Source organism: Hypanus sabinus, chromosome 12 (assembly GCF_030144855.1).
Source record: "Hypanus sabinus isolate sHypSab1 chromosome 12, sHypSab1.hap1, whole genome shotgun sequence".
NCBI lineage: Eukaryota > Metazoa > Chordata > Chondrichthyes > Myliobatiformes > Dasyatidae > Hypanus > Hypanus sabinus.
The window spans coordinates 85,980,636-86,000,559 of NC_082717.1; the positions used below are offsets into that span (position 1 = coordinate 85,980,636).

The 19,924-nt window shown below is 40.0% G+C and overlaps 1 protein-coding gene across 4 annotated transcripts in view; it reads right to left on the reverse strand.

Moving 5' to 3' along the window:
* The window catches only part of stxbp5a (syntaxin binding protein 5a (tomosyn)), a 211,424-nt gene that overhangs the window by 66,972 nt on the left and 124,528 nt on the right, over window positions 1–19,924 (reverse strand). For 2 of the 4 annotated variants that reach the window (XM_059986357.1, XM_059986359.1), the window contains exons 17-19: window positions 19,681–19,806; window positions 19,105–19,256; window positions 16,147–16,230 (exon numbers count right to left, since the gene is read on the reverse strand). In XM_059986357.1, the coding sequence (XP_059842340.1) occupies window positions 16,147–16,230; window positions 19,105–19,256; window positions 19,681–19,806 (362 nt within the window). The remainder of the gene's footprint in view (window positions 1–16,146; window positions 16,231–19,104; window positions 19,257–19,680; window positions 19,807–19,924) is intronic. The other 2 variants (XM_059986360.1, XM_059986358.1) reach the window with 1 other exon arrangement.

Sequence of the window (19,924 nt, forward strand, 5' to 3'; positions counted from 1 at the left end):
AAAAGAAAGGAATAATGAGGTAATGTTTATGGGTTTGTGGACCATTCAGAAATCTGATGACAGGCTGAAAGAACTCTACTTTAGTACAATGAGAATGGGGCATCTGTGGATCCACACACATATTAAACACATTGATTTGAGGGGGAAGGAGTGCAGAGAATATTGAAGCATGCCCATTAGATCTCTTAAATATGTCACTCAAGCCTCTTGCAGCAAATGACTTGTGAATGCTGAAGTAAAACATTTTAGTTTTCCATGTCCCTGGTTCTCATTTCTATCTGAAGCACAAGTATTGTTAAGTTAATTTATTTTCTGAGATGGCCCAAAGGAAAGTCTCTTAGACATCAGCTCCCCAATTCAATCCTAATCTTCCAAAGCACTGACTCCCAACAAGTCCATTTCTGTAATATTTCCTTCATTCTCTCTGTGTGGTTAAGTTTTCCGCTGCAAACACTTTCTCCAGAATGTTAATTCTTCTGAAATTTACACAGGTGACATATAAAATTTTATAGTGTGCATGCACATCATTCATGAAGGCACATTATGGGATTATTGGGATGACAGTTTGGGCTATATGACCTGTGAAACTCTGAAACCTAAATTATCATTTTGTTTTTAAAAAGTCAAATACTCATCTTACTGTTCCAACTTAATTGTATGTTATTAATTAAACAGAGTGAGACCACAAAATGTAGCAGTACAAAGCGATTTTGGGATCCTCGTATAGAAAGATTAAAAAAAAACAAGAAATTTAGCAAATAATTAAGGCAGGTATCAAAACATTGGTTTAACTGCAACAGCTATGCAACAAAACAGGTAAGTTTTGTCGCAATTTTAAAGGCCATAGATAAGCCCACAACTGGAGGAGGAACGTGCTTTTATAAGGAGGGCCACTGGGTTGATTGCTGGGATAAAGATTTGACAGATGAAATGTTGAGCCTACACTCAACTAGGTAAAGGAGAGTGAGAGGGGATCTTATTGAAACACAAAACTCTACAGAATGGATGTGGAGTGGATGCTTCCCTAGAAGGACTATCTTGAAGCAGAGGGGTACAGTTTTAGATTAAGGTATACATCCATTTCAGACAGAGATAAGGGATATTTTTTTGTCTCACAGAATTGTGAATCTTTGTAATTTTCTACCCCAAAAAGCTGTAGAGGCAGATTCATTGCAATCACTGACAGACATTCAAATTGCAAGGGAGACAAAGGTTATGAGGAGAGAATGGGAAACTAGTGTTATGCCCAAGTTTGGATCAGCCATGATCTTACTAAATGGAAAAGCACATTTTGAGTAGCCAACTGACTATTCTTGTTTTGTACATTCTAATAATATTGTGATAGCACCAAACATGGAGATTATATTTAACTTAAGTTATTTTCCAACATTTTCAATTCCTACACTTGGCTCAAAAATAGGATACTTAGATTCAAGTGTATGGCAGATATTGCTGGTATCTTACAACTGAGATGGTAGCAATAGGAGGTTTAGTACCTCAAAGAGTTTCTTGAAAATTGCTTGGTCCAGGTGTAAAACAAGTATCACTGACAAATCCTTTGATATTCATTTCCATTAACAACAGAATTAAACATTCAACAGCTTCCAGAACAAGTGGCCAAATTAAGGCCCACTATATGACATGTCAGTCCATGGCCGCCTCTAACGCCGCAATGTGGTCATATTCAGGTTAGAAGAGAAACACCTTGTATTCCATCTGGAGAGACTCCAACCCAATGGTATGAACATCGATTTCTTGAACTTCCAGTAATTGCCTTTACCCCTACCCCTTCACCATTCCCATCTCCCCCCTCACCTGATCTCCTTACTTGCTCATCTGGTGCTCCTTCCTCTTCCCTTTCTTCTATGGTCTTCAACCCTGTCCCTTTGGATTCCCCTTTATCTCTTTTACCTATCAACTTCTTAGCTCTTCATTTCACCCCTCCCCCTCCTAGTTTCACCCATCACCTTGTACTTCTTCTTCCCCACCTCCAACTTCTTGCTCTAACTTCTCAACTTTTTCTAGTCCTGATAAAGGATCTTGGCCCAAAATGTAGACTGTTTATTCTCTTCCCTAGATGCTGCTGGGCCTGCTAAGTTCCTCCAGCATTTTGTGTGTGTTGCTTGGATTTCCAAAATCTGCAGATTTTCTTGTCTTTGTTCAGTATTTGACAAGTTTCAATGAGATCTGCCTCAATTCTTCTATATCTAGTGAGTACAGACCCAGAGACATCAGAAATCTAAGACTTTTGCATAGTACTGTATATTATGTCTTTCAGTTACCAAATAACATTTACTTCTACTCAGTTAATATAAAGCTAAGTACACTCAGACCCCACTTAATGCTGAGGATGCATTCCTTGGAGGTGGAGCGCTATGCAAGGTCATTATAACATTACATAAATGGACATGTGTGCCTGTATATCAGTGGAGCAGCAACACAATACAGCAGCAGAGGGAAGCAGGTGGTGGTTACGTCTTAGAGGGAACAGGCTGTGGGTCCTCCTCTTAACTTTGACTTCTTCAAATAGGTGTTGAGATTTGACTGCTTTTCAAGTTCCCTCTCATGAAGCAGTTCTTGGTAGCAGGGTATCACGCCAAGAACACCTCCCTTTGCCTTACTGCTTCACTCCCAGTCAAATCTGGTTCCTGATTTGTGTGATCATGGTGATGCTAGTGCTGAGGAAATTTGTGGTGAGGTTTTTTTGCTGGTGTTTCTTCTTCTCCATCTGTGTATCAGATTCACCCAGGATGCATTGCTCTGCCATTTCTCAAAGCTCTTCGTTACTAAGGCACCCACCATGAGAATGCAGTAACTCTTTAACATTGCCATTCTCATCATGCCGTATCATTTGCAGTTTTACATCCATGCTAATGCTTTTCTTAGACATCTTAGATGTATTGCCCTCACTGGAAGTTGCAGGCCATTTTCCAGACATAATGTGTGAAATAAAATGGAATAAAATTGGCAAGGGAGCAAGAACATTTACACACGCAAGGGAGGCAAAGTGTGAACTAACATATGATTGGTTGTGAGTGGCTCAGAGTATGTAAAGCTGATTGAATGTATACTGTAACGGCGACCACTTTTGGGAAGTTTTGAGTGTTGTTTAGCATGAGCTTTTGTCATTTAAAAAAATTTCAATAAAGGAGTGAATAACCACATTATAATGAATCAGCACTATGCGGGGTCTGAGTGTACTCTTAATTCTGTTTCCCAACCACCTTCCTATCTTAACCGATATATAGTACTGTGCAAATGACTTAGGCAACCTAGATATATGTGCCTACTTTTGCACAGCACTGCACATACATTATCAAACTATCTATTATATACCTTGAGATTTGTTGTCTTCTAGGTAGCCATAAAACAAAGAAACCTATTAGAAACCATTTAAAAAAACTGTCAAAAACTAAATGTGCAAAAAAAACCCAGATCGTGCTAACAGTAAAAAGTAAACAGAAAACACTCAGAATTCCTACAACCACCACAGAGGAGGTGCCAGAACCTGAGATTGTTTCACAGCCACAAGTCTCACCTGCCATGCAGAGTGACCCCCTTGTCAGGAAAGACATTATCCCACAAGAGTAAGATTAAATCTATAGGCCTGAATGGGACAATTTAAAATTTACTATGCTGTGGATGTCTGTATAGTAGTTGTATTAAATAGTATACTATGCACAGTGCCTTGTAAATGAATTCAGCCCTATCAACTATTTTCATGTTTTAGGGACTCATTTTCTAAATTTAAAATTTATTGAGTACATTTTTTGAGGTAATCTATAAAACGTTGTGCATCATGTCAAAGAAAAATTCCAAATCCTGTCAACAAATTATTAAAAATTAGAAACCAAAATTGTGAGGCTGAAAAAGTATTCATCCCCTTTGTATTTACTACACTAACTTTCCTCAGGTGCAATACTGTATATTACCTTATTAACTCACCCAGTTTGTTGATGTAAAAAATTGGAGGATCACTTGTATTTCAATGAATTCAATAAGAATAAATACACCCTCTCTCTGTAAGGTCAAAAAGTATAGTAGATTTTCATCAGGCTAAAGCTAAATGAAGAAAAAAGCATTCAAGACAAGTCAGGGAAATGGTAATACAGATGCACAAATCAGGGGAAGGGTATAAGACCATCTCAAAGTCACTAAATAAATCTCAGAGCTCACTACAGTCCATTGTGAAAGATTGGAAAAAATATGAAACCACTGTGTAGGTTAGGCTGCCCCTCCAACTTAATTGCCAGGGAAGAATGGTAATTCTTTGGAGAAGACCGTCTACAGTGTTGCCAACAATCACTCTGCGTGCACTATATAAGTCGGTGCCTGCAAATGGAGATGAAGTTCATGGCTCCACAATCTCTAGGGCCTTGTACAAAAAAGGCATTTATGAGAGAGTGGCAAGAAAAATAGTGGCTAAGAGGCATATCCTTGCATGTAAAGACTTTGCAAAGTGTCATTTAGAAGACACTGAAAAGATGTAGAAGGTCTTGTGGTCTGGTGAGACTAAAGCGGAACTTTTTGGCAGTAAGCAGTATGTGTAGCATACTAAATCTAATACTGCGCAGCAGTCAGGAAACACCATGTCTATTGTAAAGTATGGTGGAGGTAGCATCATGCTATAGGGATGCTTTTCAGTAGCAGGGATTGTAAATCTGGTCAGGATAGATGGGAAGATGAATGCTGCTAAATACAGAAAGATTCTGGATAAGATCCTGCTAGCCTCTGCCAGAAAAAAACTGGGGAGGAAGTTCGTCTTTCAGCAGGGCAATGATCTAAAACATCTAGATGATCTAAGTGCGAGAGCAACCATAGAATGGCTTCAAATGACGAAAGCTGATGTCCTTGAGTGGCCCAGACAGAGTCTTGACTTTAACCCGATCGAGCATCTCTGGCAAGACCTCAAGATTACTATCCACTGCCGCTCCCCAACTACCCTGGCACTGCTCGAGCAATTTTGCAAAGAGGAATGGGTAAATCCTGCTCCATCACATTGTGCAAAGCAAACAGAGACTTATCCAAAAAAACTACTGGCTGAAATAGTTGCAAGAGGTGGCTCAACTAGGTACTGAGTAAAGGAAGATGAATACTTTTGAACTGTTGACATTTCCTAGGATTTACTAGGATGTTACCTGGGTTTCAGCACTTAAGTTACAGAGAAAGGTTGAACAAGTTAGGTCTCTATTCATTGGAACGTAGAAGGTTGAGGGGGGATTTGATCGAGGTATTTAAAATTTTGAGAGGGATAGATAGAGTTGACGTGAATATGCTGTTTCCATTGAGAGTAGGGGAGATTCAAACGAGAGGACATGATTTGAGAGTTAGGGGGCAGAAGTTTAAGGGAAACACGAGGGGGTATTTCTTTACTCAGAGTGATAGCTGTGTGGAATGAGCTTCCTGTAGGAGTAGTAGAGGCCAGTTCAGTTGTGTCATTTAAGGTAAAATTAGATAGGTATATGGACAGGAAAGGAGTGGAGGGTTATGGGCTGAGTGCGGGTAGGTGGGACTAGGTGAGATTAAGAGTTCGGCACGGACTAGGAGGGCCGAGATGGCCTGTTTCCGTGCTGTGATTGTTATATGGTTGTATTTCAGTTTTTAAAGTTTTAGGTTTTCATGCATACAATATTCCTTGTTTTTTTGGGCTCCATTGTAAGGAGCACGTAATTCACAAATGAAAATTCTCAGCTAAACTGAACAAAATCCCTGTAACAGTAATTTATGTGAACAAAAGTTTGTGGAATGAATATCTTTACAAGGCACTGTATATAGTTGAGATGAAATCAATATTGAGTAGGAGACTAGGTAGGAAGGAGTGTTGTGTATTTAATATTTTGGCAATACTTGAATAATATTGTAAATATATTGTTTGATTAAGCATTTTTGTTTACATAATTCATTATGGGTTATATGTAAAAATATGTGAATGGGATATGTCATTACGCCACCACATAAGTAGGTGTAAATGTAAGTATGTGACTCGCTAAAGTAAAAACAGAAGTAAGACATGTTCTTATTGTATGTTTTAGAGTATAAAACAATTAGTTTCATGTTTTAGAGTTGTTAGATTTATGCCTCAGCATTGTAACCTTGATGTTGAGTCATTGTCCACTCATGGATAGTGTACAGGAAGCAGTTCTCTAGGCCTTTCTGCTGCTGCCCAGGTTGGGATCTGGCTGGATTTGAACTCAGGACTACCTGCCTCAAACTCCAGTACTGATGCTACTACACCAACACCTGGTCCTCTATTTTACAGCTCTCAAAATGAGTACCAACATTGTATTTGTACTCAACCTCCAAGTTAACCTTCAGGAAATCCTGCACAAGAACTCTCAAGACCCTTTGCAGCTCTAATTTTAAAGTTTTCTCTCCAGTTATTCCCTCTACCAAAGTGTATGGTTCACTGCACCATATTTCATCTGGTCACTTCTTTGCTTATTCTCCCAATCTGTTGAAGCTTTTTTGCCCAGTCCCTGTTTCCTCAACACTACCTGCCCCTCCATCTATTGTATCATCTGCAAACTTGGCCACAAAGCTATCAATTCCATCCTCAAAATCACTGGCATATAATGTGAAAAGAAGCTGTCCCAACACCAACTACTATGGGACACTACTTATCATAAGCAGGCAACCAGAAAAAGACCCATTTATTCCCACTCTTTGCTGCCTGCCAGTCAGCCAATCTTCTATCCATGCTTGTTTATTTCCTGTAATACCATGGGCTCTCATCTTGTTACAGCCATATGTCCAGCACCTCGTCAAAGGCCTTTTGAAAATCCAAGTAAACAATATCCCCTGACTCTTTGTCGTCTATTCTGCATGTTATTTCCTTTAAGAATTCAAACACAATTTCCTTCCTCTACACCCCTCTTTCCTTTAAGAGTGGAGTGAATTTACAATGTTCTATTCCTCAGAAACCATTCCAGAATCTAATGATTCCGGAATGATCATTACTAATACCTCCACTATCTATTCAGCTATATCTTTCAGAACCCTGGGGTGCAAGTCCATCTGGTCCAGGTGATAAATCTGGTTTAGACCTTTCAGCTACCGCAAGCATCCCCTCCTTAGTAATAGCAGCTGCACTCAATTCTGAATTTCTGACATACATCTTCTACCTTCCACAGTAAACACTGATGTAAAATACTTCTTCAGTCTGTACAATGTTTCTTTGTCCCCCATTACTACCTCTTCAGCATAATTTTCCAGTGGTCTGAAATCCACTCTTACCTCTCTTTTACTCTTTACATATCTGAAAAAAACTTCTGGTATCCTCTGATATTACTGGCTAGCTTAACTTCATATTTCATCTTTTCCCTCCTTATGACTATCTTTAGTTCCCTTCCTGTTGGTTTTTAAAAGCTTTCCAACCCACTATTTTTGCTATATGTTCTCTATTCCTTTTATTCTGTCTTTGACTTCCCTCGTCTACCATGGTTGCCTCATCATTCCTTTACAATACTTCATTTTTGGGATTTATCTATCTGGTGCCTTCCGAATTGCCCAGCAGGATCTCCAGCCACTGGTGTTCGGCTGTCATCCTAGCTAGTACCCCTATCCAACCAACGTTGGTCAGCTCCTTTCTTATACCCATGGTATTCCCTTTACTCCACTGGTACAGTGATACATCTGACTTCAGCTTCTCCCCCTCAAAATAGAGTCAATTCTATATTATGATCACTGTTTCCTAAGGGTTCCTTTACTTTAAACTCCTTTATCAAATCCAGTTCATTACACAACACCCAATCCAGAACAGCTGATCTCCTAGTGGTCTCAACCACAAACTGCTCTAAAAAGACATCTTGTAGGCATTCTATAAATTTGCTCTCTTGGGATTCAGCATCAACCTGATTTTCTCAATCTAACCTGTATATTGAAATCCCCCATCTTTATCATAACAGTACCCTTTTTACATGCCTTTTCTATCTCCCGCTGTAATTCGGAGGCTGTATACAACTCCAATCAAGATCTTCTTACCTCAGCACCGGACTCCAGAGCGAAGGTTCCTGAGTTTGAACTCAGTCAGGCTGCTCCCGGGCACGCTTTCCACCCGTGCCGGGTTCAGTGTTGAGTTCACAACTCAGCCTCATAAAAAAACAATAACTGCGCTGTGAGGATGTGGGAGACCACTCACAGAATCTTTCCTCCAAGACAACCACTTGAGAAAAAAAAAGGTCGCCGAGGCTCTGGCAGAGTATAGCACACAAAAAAAAACCCAACTCCTCTAATCAAGATCTTCTTACCTTGCAGTTTCTTATTGCTGTCCACATGGCTCGTTCTAAGAATTTGATTTTATTTTCTTTTTTTAACCAACAGAGCTGCCCCATACCTTTTGCCTACCTGCCTATCCTTTCAATACAAGATGTATTATTGGATGTTAAGCTGGTAACTATGACTTTTCAGTCACGACTCAATGACGTCCACAACGTCATACCTGCCAATGTGTAACTATGCTACAAGATGATCTACCTTGCTGTACACTGCATGCTTTTGAATATAACAATTTTAGTCCTGTATTCATCACCATTTTCAATTTTGCCATCATGTTATATTTTAACTCATCCCACTGACTGCAAATTTTTTCCCTACCATCTGCCTGTCCTTCGTACCAACTAAACCTAGCTGCTAAAATATGGATTGTGTTTGGAAATGCTGGTAGTCATGCAGGAAATAAATCTGACCAGGGAAATGGCGAAAAGTCTCACAACGTGAGAAGGCGTGGGATCTAAGTTTTTCAGATGCTGTACTGAAGGCCTCAAGGTGAAGGAGTTGCAACATAGGAAAGATGCACTGAATTCATTCACATAGGGTCAGAATACCCTGTTAATTTATACTCAAATCTAAATGAGATAAGATAGTCACGAAGCTAGCCAAAATCCAAAGATTAGGTGCAGCCTTTGAATATTTTTAAAGCACAGGTAGATAGATCATTGACAGTGAACGATTAGTGTGGGTAAACTGGAATATAGAGTCAAGGTTACAATTAGATCAGATGTGATTTTAATAAATGGGTCAAGGGACCATGGCTCACTCCTGCTCCTACCCCAACCGTTCACACTTAGCAATTCAAGATGTTCAATTAGCTTTTGAATGATCACACTAAGATAAAGGGGCCCACAGGAACATCCATATCTGGGATCTTTCTGGCTGCTGACCCTGATAATACCTCATTGAACAAGGTAATGGCATTGTGTTCAAAATGGAAGCATCCATGGTTTTAGTAGATTGTCATGACAAGCTAGTGATAAGCGAATGCATTTTCAAATTCAGAATCAGGTTTATCATCACCGGCATGTGTCATGAAATTTAACATAGAAGTTCAACGCAATACATAATATAGGAGAAGAAAAAAATAGTAAGTCAATTATAGCATACGTATACTGAATAGATTAAAAATCATGCAAAAACAGGAACAATATATAGTAAAAAAGTGAGGTAGTGTTACTGGGTTCAACTTCCATTTAGGAATCAGATGGCAGAGGGGAAGAAGCTGTTTCTGAATCGCTGAGTGTGTGCCTTCAGGCTTCTGTACCTCCTACCTGATGGTAACAGTGAGAAAAGGGCATGCCCTGGGTGCTGGGGGTCCTTAATAATGGAGGCTGCCTTTCTGAGACACCACTCCTTGAATATTTCCTGTGTGCTTTGTAGGCTAGTACCCAAGATGCAGCTGACTAAATTTACGACCCTCTGCAGCTTCTCATGGTCCTGTGCGACAGGCTTCCCATACTGTACAGTGATGCAGCCAGTCAGAATGCTCTCCACAGTACATCTATAGAAGTTTTTGAGTGTTTTTGTCAACATACCAAATCTCTTCAAACTCCTAATGAAGTACAGTTGCTGTATTGCTTTCTTTATAGCTGCATTGATATGTTGGAACTAGGTTTGGTCCTCAGAGATCCCAGGAACTTGAAACTGCTCACTCTCTCCACTTCTGATTCCTCTATGAGGATTGCTATGTGTTCCTTCGTCTTACCCTTCCTGAAGTCCACAATCAGCTCTTTCGTCTTACTGACATTGAGTGCCAGGTTGTTGCAGACACCACTCCACTAGTTGGTATACTTCGCTCCTGTATGCCCCCTCATCTCCATCTGAGATCCTACCAACATCAACAAATCTATAGATGGCATTTGAGCTATGCCTAGCCACACAATCTTGGATATAGAGAGGGTAGAGCAGTGGGCTAAGCACACACCCCTGAGGTGCACTAGTGTTGATCATCAGTGAGGAGGAGATATTATCACCAATCTGCACAGAGGCCCAGGTTCTGTAACTTAACAATTAGGATTGTGGGAACGATGGTGTTAAATGCTATGCTATATTTGATGAACAGCATCCTGACGTAGGTGCTTGCATTGTCCAAAGTAGTCTAAGGCCGTGTAAAGAGCTATTGAGATTATGTCTGCTGTTGACCTATTGTGGTGATAGGTAAATTGCAGTGGGTCCAGGTGCTTGCTGAGGCAGGAGTTCAGTCTAGTCATGACCAACCTCATTTCATCACTGTAGATGTGAGTACTACTGGGTGATAGTCATTAAGGCAGCTCACATTATTCTTCTGAGGCACTGGTATAATTGCTGCCTTCTTGAAGCAAGTGGGAACTTCCGCCTGTAGCAGTGAGAGGCTGAAAATGTCCTTGAATACTCTCGCCAGTTAGTTGGCATAAGTTTTCAGAGCCTTACCAGGTACTCCGTCAGGGCCTTCCACCTTGCGAGGGTTCACCCTCTTTAAAGACAGCCTTCCTCTGAGACAGAGATCACAGGGTCATCAGGTGCAGCAGGGATCTTCGCAGCTGTAGTTATATTCTCCCTTTCAAAGTGGGTGCAGAAGGTGTTGAGTTCATCTGTTCGTGAATCTGTTCATTCATGCCATTTGGTTTCACTCTGTAGGTAGTAACAACTTGCCAACCCTGCCAGAGTTGTTGTACATCTGATGTCGCCTCCAACCTCGTTCGAAATTGTCCCTTCGCTCTTAAAATAGCCCTCTGCAAGTCATACCTTTTTTCTGGTACTAACCTGGGTCGCCAGACTTGAATGCCACAGATTTAGCCTTCAGCGGACGACATACCTCCTGGTTCATCCACTGCTTTTGGTTTGGGAATGCATAGCAAGTCTTTGGAGGCACACACTCATCCACACAGGCTTTAATTAGTCGGTAACAACTGCAGCATACTGCAGGTTCGAAGATGAATCGGTCTAGACTGCCGATTCAAAGTAGTCCTATAAGCGCATAACCTATATGAATTGTACATTAATTTCAACCAGTGCTCAATTCACAAAACTTATGTCACTCATCAACCAACAACCTCTGTCACGTTCACTGACATTCACACAACTACAATAAATCTAGCAAGTTGCTTTCATTGTTAGCTAATCAACCATGACTGTCACACAACTTTCAATGTCACATTTCTCTTTCTCCTGCAAGACCACATGGCACTAAAACTGGAATTGTCAAGAATCAATTGGAGAAGGATTGGCCTAATGGGATGTTCTAAAATGCATGAAAAAAATATGTGCAAGTTATTGCCAGGAAGGAGCTGAATCAATTAAAGACAATGATTTCCTCACACCTAACCTTTCTCAACAATCTCAGCTGTTTTACTAACTCCAATAAATGTTAGCACTCACTTCTTTCATCACACTCATACCCATTGATCTCTCTACTATCTTCACATCTTGTGCATTTATTCTGAGAGAATCTTGAGCAGTGCTATTTGGCTTGGCAGAGGATGAACAAAAAGACATTCACAAGGAAGGAGTGCACCAAATAGATGCCTTCATTAGCTTGTATACAAAAGCTGCAGGGAATTTGGAGTAAAGTATCCAGGCGAGATGTGCACCTGCTAAGTCACCAAACACTTGGTCTGCAGCAAGATCAGGGACAGGTGATAGCAAAGGCACGGGGCTTGAGTGCGAACCTCCAAAGGGCATGCTATAGAAGAAAGGCACAATGAATTACTTGGTACACTGCAAATCCTGCTAAATATTCTTAGTTCATTGTCCGGAAAACGGAGCAATCTGGCAAAAAATGAGCTTCAATAAGTTAGAGCTCATTCTTTGCGATGTGAAAGTGATGGCCAATTCAATAGCAAACCCAAACAATGCAGTTTAGAAGCCAAAGTAATAATTGTAACAGCCATTCAATGCCCAAGTATCACAGTAAAACCATAAGACATAGTTGAAGTTCAGAGTACTGACAAGCAATATCAACTTGCTGTTATGGAAATTCAACCTTCTGCTATCAGTGGAGTGGGTTTTTAATATGTAAAGGGAATTAACAGTGTTAGCAGTACAGAACCCCTCCCACACCTGGAACCACCACGGTGGGCTTCACAGCTGAAACGTCTCCACCCAAGCAAGGCTGCAGTCCTGGATGGTGTCAGCCCCAGGGTGCTCAAAGCCTGTGGCCTCCAGCTATATGGAGTACTTCACCATGTCTTCAACCTGAACCTGAGGGTTCCTGTGCTGTGGAAGACGTGCTGCCTCGTTCCTGTCCCGAAGACACTGCACCCCAATGGCTCCAATGACTACAGACTGGTGGCATTGACCTCCCACATCATGAACACCCTGGACAGACTTATTCTAGAGCAGCTCCGGCCTATGGTTAGGCCACACTTAGACCCCCTCCAGTTCGCCTACCAACCCTGACTAGGAGTTGAGGATGCCATCGTCTACCTGCTGAACCGTATCTACGCCCACCTGGACAAGCCGGTGAGCACTGTGAAGGTCATGTTTTTTGACTTCTCCAGTGCGTTCAATACCATCCGCCCTGCTCTGCTGGGTGAGAAGCTGACAGTGATGCATGTGGGTGCTTCACTGGTGTCATGGATTATTAATTACTTGACTGGCAGACCACAGTACGTGCGCTTGCAACACTGTGTGTCAGACAGAGTGGTCAGCAGCACTGGGGCTCCATAGGGGACTGTCCTGTCTCCCTTTCTCTTCACCATCTACACCTTGGACTTCAACTACAACACAGAGTCTTGCCATCTTCAGAAGTTTTCTGATGACTCTGCCATAGTTGGATGCATCAGCAGGGGAGATGAGGCTGAGTACAGGGCGACGGCAGGAAACTTTATCACATGGTGCGAGCAAAATCATCTGCAGCTTAATGTGAAAAAGACTAAGGAGCTGGTGGTGGACCTGAGGAGGGTTAAGGCACTGGTGACCACGGTTCCCATCCAAGGGATCAGTGTGGACATTGTGGAGGATTACAAATACCTGGGGATACGAATGGACAATAAAGTGGACTGGTCAAAGAACAATGAGGCTGTCTACAAGAAGGGTCAGAGCCGTCTGTTTCCTGAGGAGACTGAGGTCCTTTAACATCTGCCGGACGACGCTGAGGATGTTCTACAATCTGTGGTGGTCAGTGCTATCATGTTTGCTGTTGTGTGCTGGGACAGCAGGCTGAGGGTAGCAGACACCAACAGAATCAACAAACTCATTTGTAAGGCCAGTGATGTTGTTGGGGTGGAACTGGACTCTCTGACGGTGGTGTCTGAAAAGAGGATGCTGTCCAAGTTGCATGCCATCTTGAACAATGACTCCCATCCACTCCATAATGTACTGGTTAGGCACAGGAGTACATTCAGCCAGAGACTCATTCCACCGAGATGTAACACTGAGCGTCATAGGAAGTCATTCCTACCTGTGGCCATCAAACTTTATAACTCCTCCCTGAGTCAACAGGCTGTCCTGGACTTATTTCCACTTGGCATGATTAACTTACTATTATTTAATTATTTATGGTTTTGTATTACTATATTTCTTCACTATTCTTGGTGCGGCTGTAACGAAACCCAATTTCCCTCGGGATCAATAAAGTCTGTCTGTCTGTCTGAAATTCCAAAAATACATATTGCTGGAATGTAGCTGCTAGTGGCTCTGTAGAACATAAACACATTGACCTCTCTTAAGAACATACATGCCCTCCCACACCCATCACATAGGTGGTATCCTTCCTATCACCTGTCAAGACACCTAGTCCAGATGGCCATCAGCCATCCCAAGGTAGTGCAGCAAATAGCGGTCATGTATGCCCAGAGCTTAGAGGCCAGCTTCAAAACTTGTCTTAAACCTCCTACAAAAGTCATCAACAACCTTCCACCTGGCACAGTGCAGCCATTATGATAGTACAGTACAATGAGTTAAAACACAGGAAGAAAAGGCACTGTGGGTGCACTAGAGTGATTAGTTAACCTTCATATGCAAAATCAAATGATCTAATTTGTAAATTTGTCCAGGATATCTGTTTGTGACAAGCTTTCATTTTGCACTGTGGCCATGTGGATGGGGAGAAGATCAATGACGTGTAGAAGAATGCAATGCCGTCAGTTATCTGAGGAACAAGCATTAATGATCTGTCTTTGTGATGAAGGTTATAGGGGTGGGGTGGTAGAGTGGTGAGTGGGAAACTCAGAATTGACACAAATATTTAAGGTTGGAAGCAGTCAGATCAACCTTTATTACTTCATTAATCTGTCAGCCTCTCACAAGATCTTTAACATGCAAGCTGCTGTAGGTTTCCATGAGGAGATCAGTGAAACACAGGCTACACATTCTTCATGAGGTTCTATGACACATGTTCATTTAACAAATTGGGTAAATATAGTCTCTATTTCAGAAACCTCCTTAAGATTCTGTGGACATACTGTTCATGTTGCATTCAAGTCAGGTGCCTACTGGTGTACCTTTGCCACATACCAACAACCTTCAACAACTACCACCATTTGCAATTTGAAACAAGCTCTAAAAGTTAACCAAATACATGTAGAATAAAAACAAGAGGCAGAAGAAATCAACCAGAACTAAACTACAAAAGTCCTTTTAAATAACATCACTGGGGTGGGTTTTTCAGTTGCAATATGCACATAACATGGTTTGAGGTATGGTGATGACTTCCAAAATAAAAGGTGTGCTAGTGGTATAACAGCATTGCATGTTGATTGATTTCATGACATCTGATCTGGATATTTCTGTCAGACATTCACTGTATTTGCACACCAATCTCACCAGTGACACTGGGTGCAAATTACGCAACTAATATGCATGGATGCCTTTTCTGGAGCTTTAAGGATACCCACTGCATCCCAAAAATGGACAGTAATAATTCCAGTTACTCATAGCTATTATTCATTATTGGCTAGTTATGGGATGCACTTCCTCTGGAATATAACCTTTTCTTTACATTATGAACAGGGGACAATATTAAACCAGTTAAAAAAATTGGACGTACAACTCTTCATAAAAGGAGATCAGTTCAGGCAGATCATAAAGGTGAAAATTCTCAAATCATTTAAGGAACTTATTAATGGAAAGGGGAACTGTTGTGTCTTTCTGAATGGATGACTCAAAAACTGATCAAATAACTATACTTCTGATCATGAAAAAAGCATGATATTTAATTTTCTCCATTTCCACTCTGGGGATCTGCTCTGGTTCAACCTCCATAGAATCAAAGCAATGTCACAAGCTAAAAGGCCTTTCCCTTCATTGTCAGTTGCAAGATTTTCTGCAATGCACAGTTGCCACAATGCATCCTAATAGTACTTTAAGATGCTAACTTCAGCAACAGTCTAATGATTTTGATACTCTGCTGTGCTGGACACAGTAATGACATTTTACTGATTATAACTCATTTGATTATTGTTCTGTGAGTTATTACAGATTAATGAAGTGATATCCCCAATTGGTAAATGATAATGATCAACAACCACAAACAAAACATTTGGAGGGAACATACTGATTGCTAGCTCGCAGACCCATACAGAGCTAACTGGCTACCTGTAGTGCACACTTGGTTGCTATGGGATGGGACTGGGGATCAACCATGAGGAAGAGAACAGGTGCAATGCAGTCCATCTGTTAACCATGTTTCTCCTCTCAAGTGAAATTTACTCAAGTAGAACTTCAGCTCTCATCTCACAAAACTGCTCACTACAAATGCCCTCATATGCAATGGGGATTGGAAAAAAGACTTCTGAGTTCCTCCAGGCATCTTATAACCAATGATATGATTATACAGTCTTAAGAACACATTCTGTGTGTTGTTATAAAAAAGGGTTGCACTGATTTCAATGGCTTATGATATCTATAGTAACATCAGAAACAAAAGCGAGATAAATTTGTATCATCATAACTTACTTAGATATGAAGAACGAAGTCTTTTCACAGACTCAGAATATAAACTAGAAAGACCACACATGCAAGAAGTCACCGTCAGCATGCCTTAGGATGCAATGGAAAAAGAAAGAGCACAACACCAAAATAGACTTTTGGCTGTAATAACCTGCAGAACAAAACTTAGAACATAGCAAAAGATAATGCAATCTTTACAAAGATGGGAAAATAAAATCAGACATCACTAGGAGCTGTTTTTCATGACCTTTTTGTGACCTCAACACTATATTCATGATGTGTAAGCAAATTATATGTTACTGAAAAAGAGCAAATGTCAGAAATACACTAACATGCTGACATTTGGAGGATTGCAAAGCAATTAAGATTAAAAAAGCTTTCTAGCTATATTAACAGGTTAATTTTTTAGCCATCCAATTGTCAGATGCTCCAAGTTGCAGCATAATTTAAATGTGATATCACAGAAGGTGAAAACAACTATAAAATGAAATTAAGAACAACATGCTGCAAATTTTGTAATGTTATGATTTGATCATTTAATGGCTGCTTCGAAAGTCTTCCATGTTAGCAGTGACCAGGAATTATTTAAAGGGAGAAGGAAATTGGGTTTGGAAGTCAGAAACCAATACATCTTAAAAGATGTTAAGTGTACAGAAGGGTCTTATGTCAGATAAGAGGCTACAGAACCCATTGCTCTGGTACTTCAAATGCCCAGAGTGCATTAACTCTCCTTTCCCACACCAGACTTCCCCTGCAAGGATTTTAACAGCTTTCTTCTTGAAGTGAAGTGAGGCAAAGGATTATGAAGCTTTCTGCACATAGTGACAATGCTCACATCACTGCTCATCTAAAATTTATAGATGGTGTTATCATAACATACAGCAATACCTCAGTAACAGCATGTAGCTCTTAATGGGAATGATAGCTGGTACATGTACGAAGCACTTACCTACAAGGCTCTTAATGGACTAATTGCATGCAAAGACTAGAGTCAAAAATGCTTTCAGAGGAACGGTATTAGCAATTAGTTGTTCTTTTCTGAACAGGTGGCACACAGATACTTTTATTAATAGCACTAAACAAATGCATAATGATAGTCAGGTAACTACACAAACCTATATGGGTTACTATATTAATAATGAAAGATTCAAAGGATAGAACAAAATCACATAGATTAGCACAGATCATAATAAAAGCTTGTCTGATAGGTGAAGCAGAAGCAAACTGCCTGATTGGTTTATTTTTGTCCCTTTTGTCCCCTAAAGACCAAAGTAAAAGGGAATTATAATTGAGATTCCTATAAAAGTGCAAGCTATTTTAACATTTCATGCAATGTTATCCCCAGAAATTTACCGCTGCTGTATGGACTTCAACAATATTTATTCTACTTCTACAATCTAACAAGGCAGTGATAAAGAACTAAGATTCTGAAATAGCCAGCTCTGAATATGGGATTTCTACATTACAAGTTACTGCCTCGTTTAATTCTGACTTTCAAAAATTACTACAGAATTAAACTAATCCTTTCATATTGAACAGTTAGTGGATTATGAACAGAACAACTAAGCTTAGTATTACATTAAGTGTTAAGAAATGTGTGCTTAAACATGGATTTCCTTTTCTTTAATCAGTCTACTGCTATTGTAACAGGAAACAGATAGAAATAATTAGGTGCAACTATAACAACCACATTATTTCAAATGGGAAAACACTTCCATCCATCTCTGAACGAATCCATCATTTTCTTAAACCGTTCCAAGTTTTCTGTGGACCCTTACTCCAACATCCTCACTTACAAACAAGTATACTTTATACTTCATTTACCAGATTTTCCATCTTATTTCTTATGTCAGGCTCCTCCAATCTTTCAAATACCAAAGGTTAAAATGAGCTTTTTAGACCTTCTTTGTAATGTGTATCTGGATGACTCCAAATTGAATCTGGGTATTTAAGTTCTAATCACATACAATATATTGCAGAGTTTTGAGCCCAAATGGATATACACTACTCAAGTGAAGCTTTTCATTATGCTAGTTGTTCCTCTACAGTGAAGTACTCATCTATAGTGAGTTTCATTTCACTTTCTATTGCAGCTTCAGTTATATCTGGCCTTGAGCTTATGATAAGTAATGGTCGAACAACAATTGGTGCCATTACTCTGTGAAACAGACAGTAGCATCGGGATTTTCCTATATGTGTAGTTTAATGCACAAAACTTTTAAGTTGCTGCCAACAATTTAGCATCTTCAATCGGATCCATTTCTTGCAGATCTATCTTTACACCTAATCTTTTTTTTCCTTTTAGCTTGCAAATTCTTTCTATCTATATTGAATTTTACTTGCCACTCATTTAGCTATTACATTTTCTCTGCCTTTTTTATTAGGCCAATTCCACCACTTATCTATAATTCCGTGCTTAACTTAAAAAAAGATTAAATTCATTTATTTATTGAGTTATATTGGGCATTTATTTACAGCTCTAGGGGTCATTCAGCCCATAAAGTCTATTGATTGCAGATACTGTATCAGAACCTTAGAAAATGCCACACTAAAGGCTGGGCATTTTATTTAGTTCTGGCACACTTGCATAATTATAAACACCCAGCCCTTGCTCTCTTGCAGTTAAATTCCTTGCCCATTGATTTTAATTTAAGAGTCTTTCCATGTGATGTGTACAAGCCAGCTTGCTTGATCCCATTTCTAAGAATTGATAATAAAGGAGTTATTCACAGAATGCTTATGGACGATTATGTTCCTTTTGGAAGAATACCTTTCTCCCACAGCAGCAGCAAGTACAACACTCCATGCTGCCACGCAATAGATGGCCACGAACTGCACTGCCACCCATCTAATGATTTCACACGACAGACTGCATGTTCTGCATACTATGCCTATATTTAAAGATCACATCAAGTTTATTTTATCTCTTGCAGGAATCAAGGAAGTGAAAACATCATTGCCTACCTCCTGAGGCCTGCCGGGTTTTGCGGGGGGACTTTGGTTGCCTCTGATAAGGATCATTCGAACCATAGAGTTCAATTGTGCCCAGGTTTAAAAGTACAGTCTTCTGAATGTAATCAACCATTGCAATACCATTACAGTTCCCAAACACCAAACTAAAAGGAAAATAAATGACATTATTAAACAATATATTTCATCTGCGAATAAATACTCAATACTGAAATCTGCATCTCACTCTGAAAACTGAGCAGTGTGCTACATGAATATGTATTTATATACCATACAGTAGGCTAGAAAGGGCAATGAAATTAATTCTATTGTCTGAAAGAGTAAGTGATATTTCGTGGTGACAGCTGAGGACCAGGCACGATGAACATGGAATTAACTTGATTTGGAACAAATTGTTTTCTCACCTATCACCTGCACGAAACTGAATATGTGAAATGAAAGGCTGACATGTGATTTAGATGAGCAGAGAATTTAATCATCATTGTAATGTGTCACATTTTAATACCTTGAACTTGGGGCAATATGTTGTAGGATATCAGAGCTTTACTCACAGTAGACGCTGGTACTCACAGTCCATATGATGAATTGACTGCTAGGCTGGTTATCTGCTGTGGAGGCTCGCCGTTTACCCAAACCAACTGAATGACTACTTCAGCCTGGTAGCCTGCCCCTTGTTTTAATGGAGTACTTCTAATTCTGGAGAAGGAAACGTGCACTCGATTTAAACAAAGCCTTTCAAGACTGAATGAGAAGCAAAGATTTATTAATACTTCCAATATTCAGTATTTTCCAGTAATTTGTAATTTTGTTTATA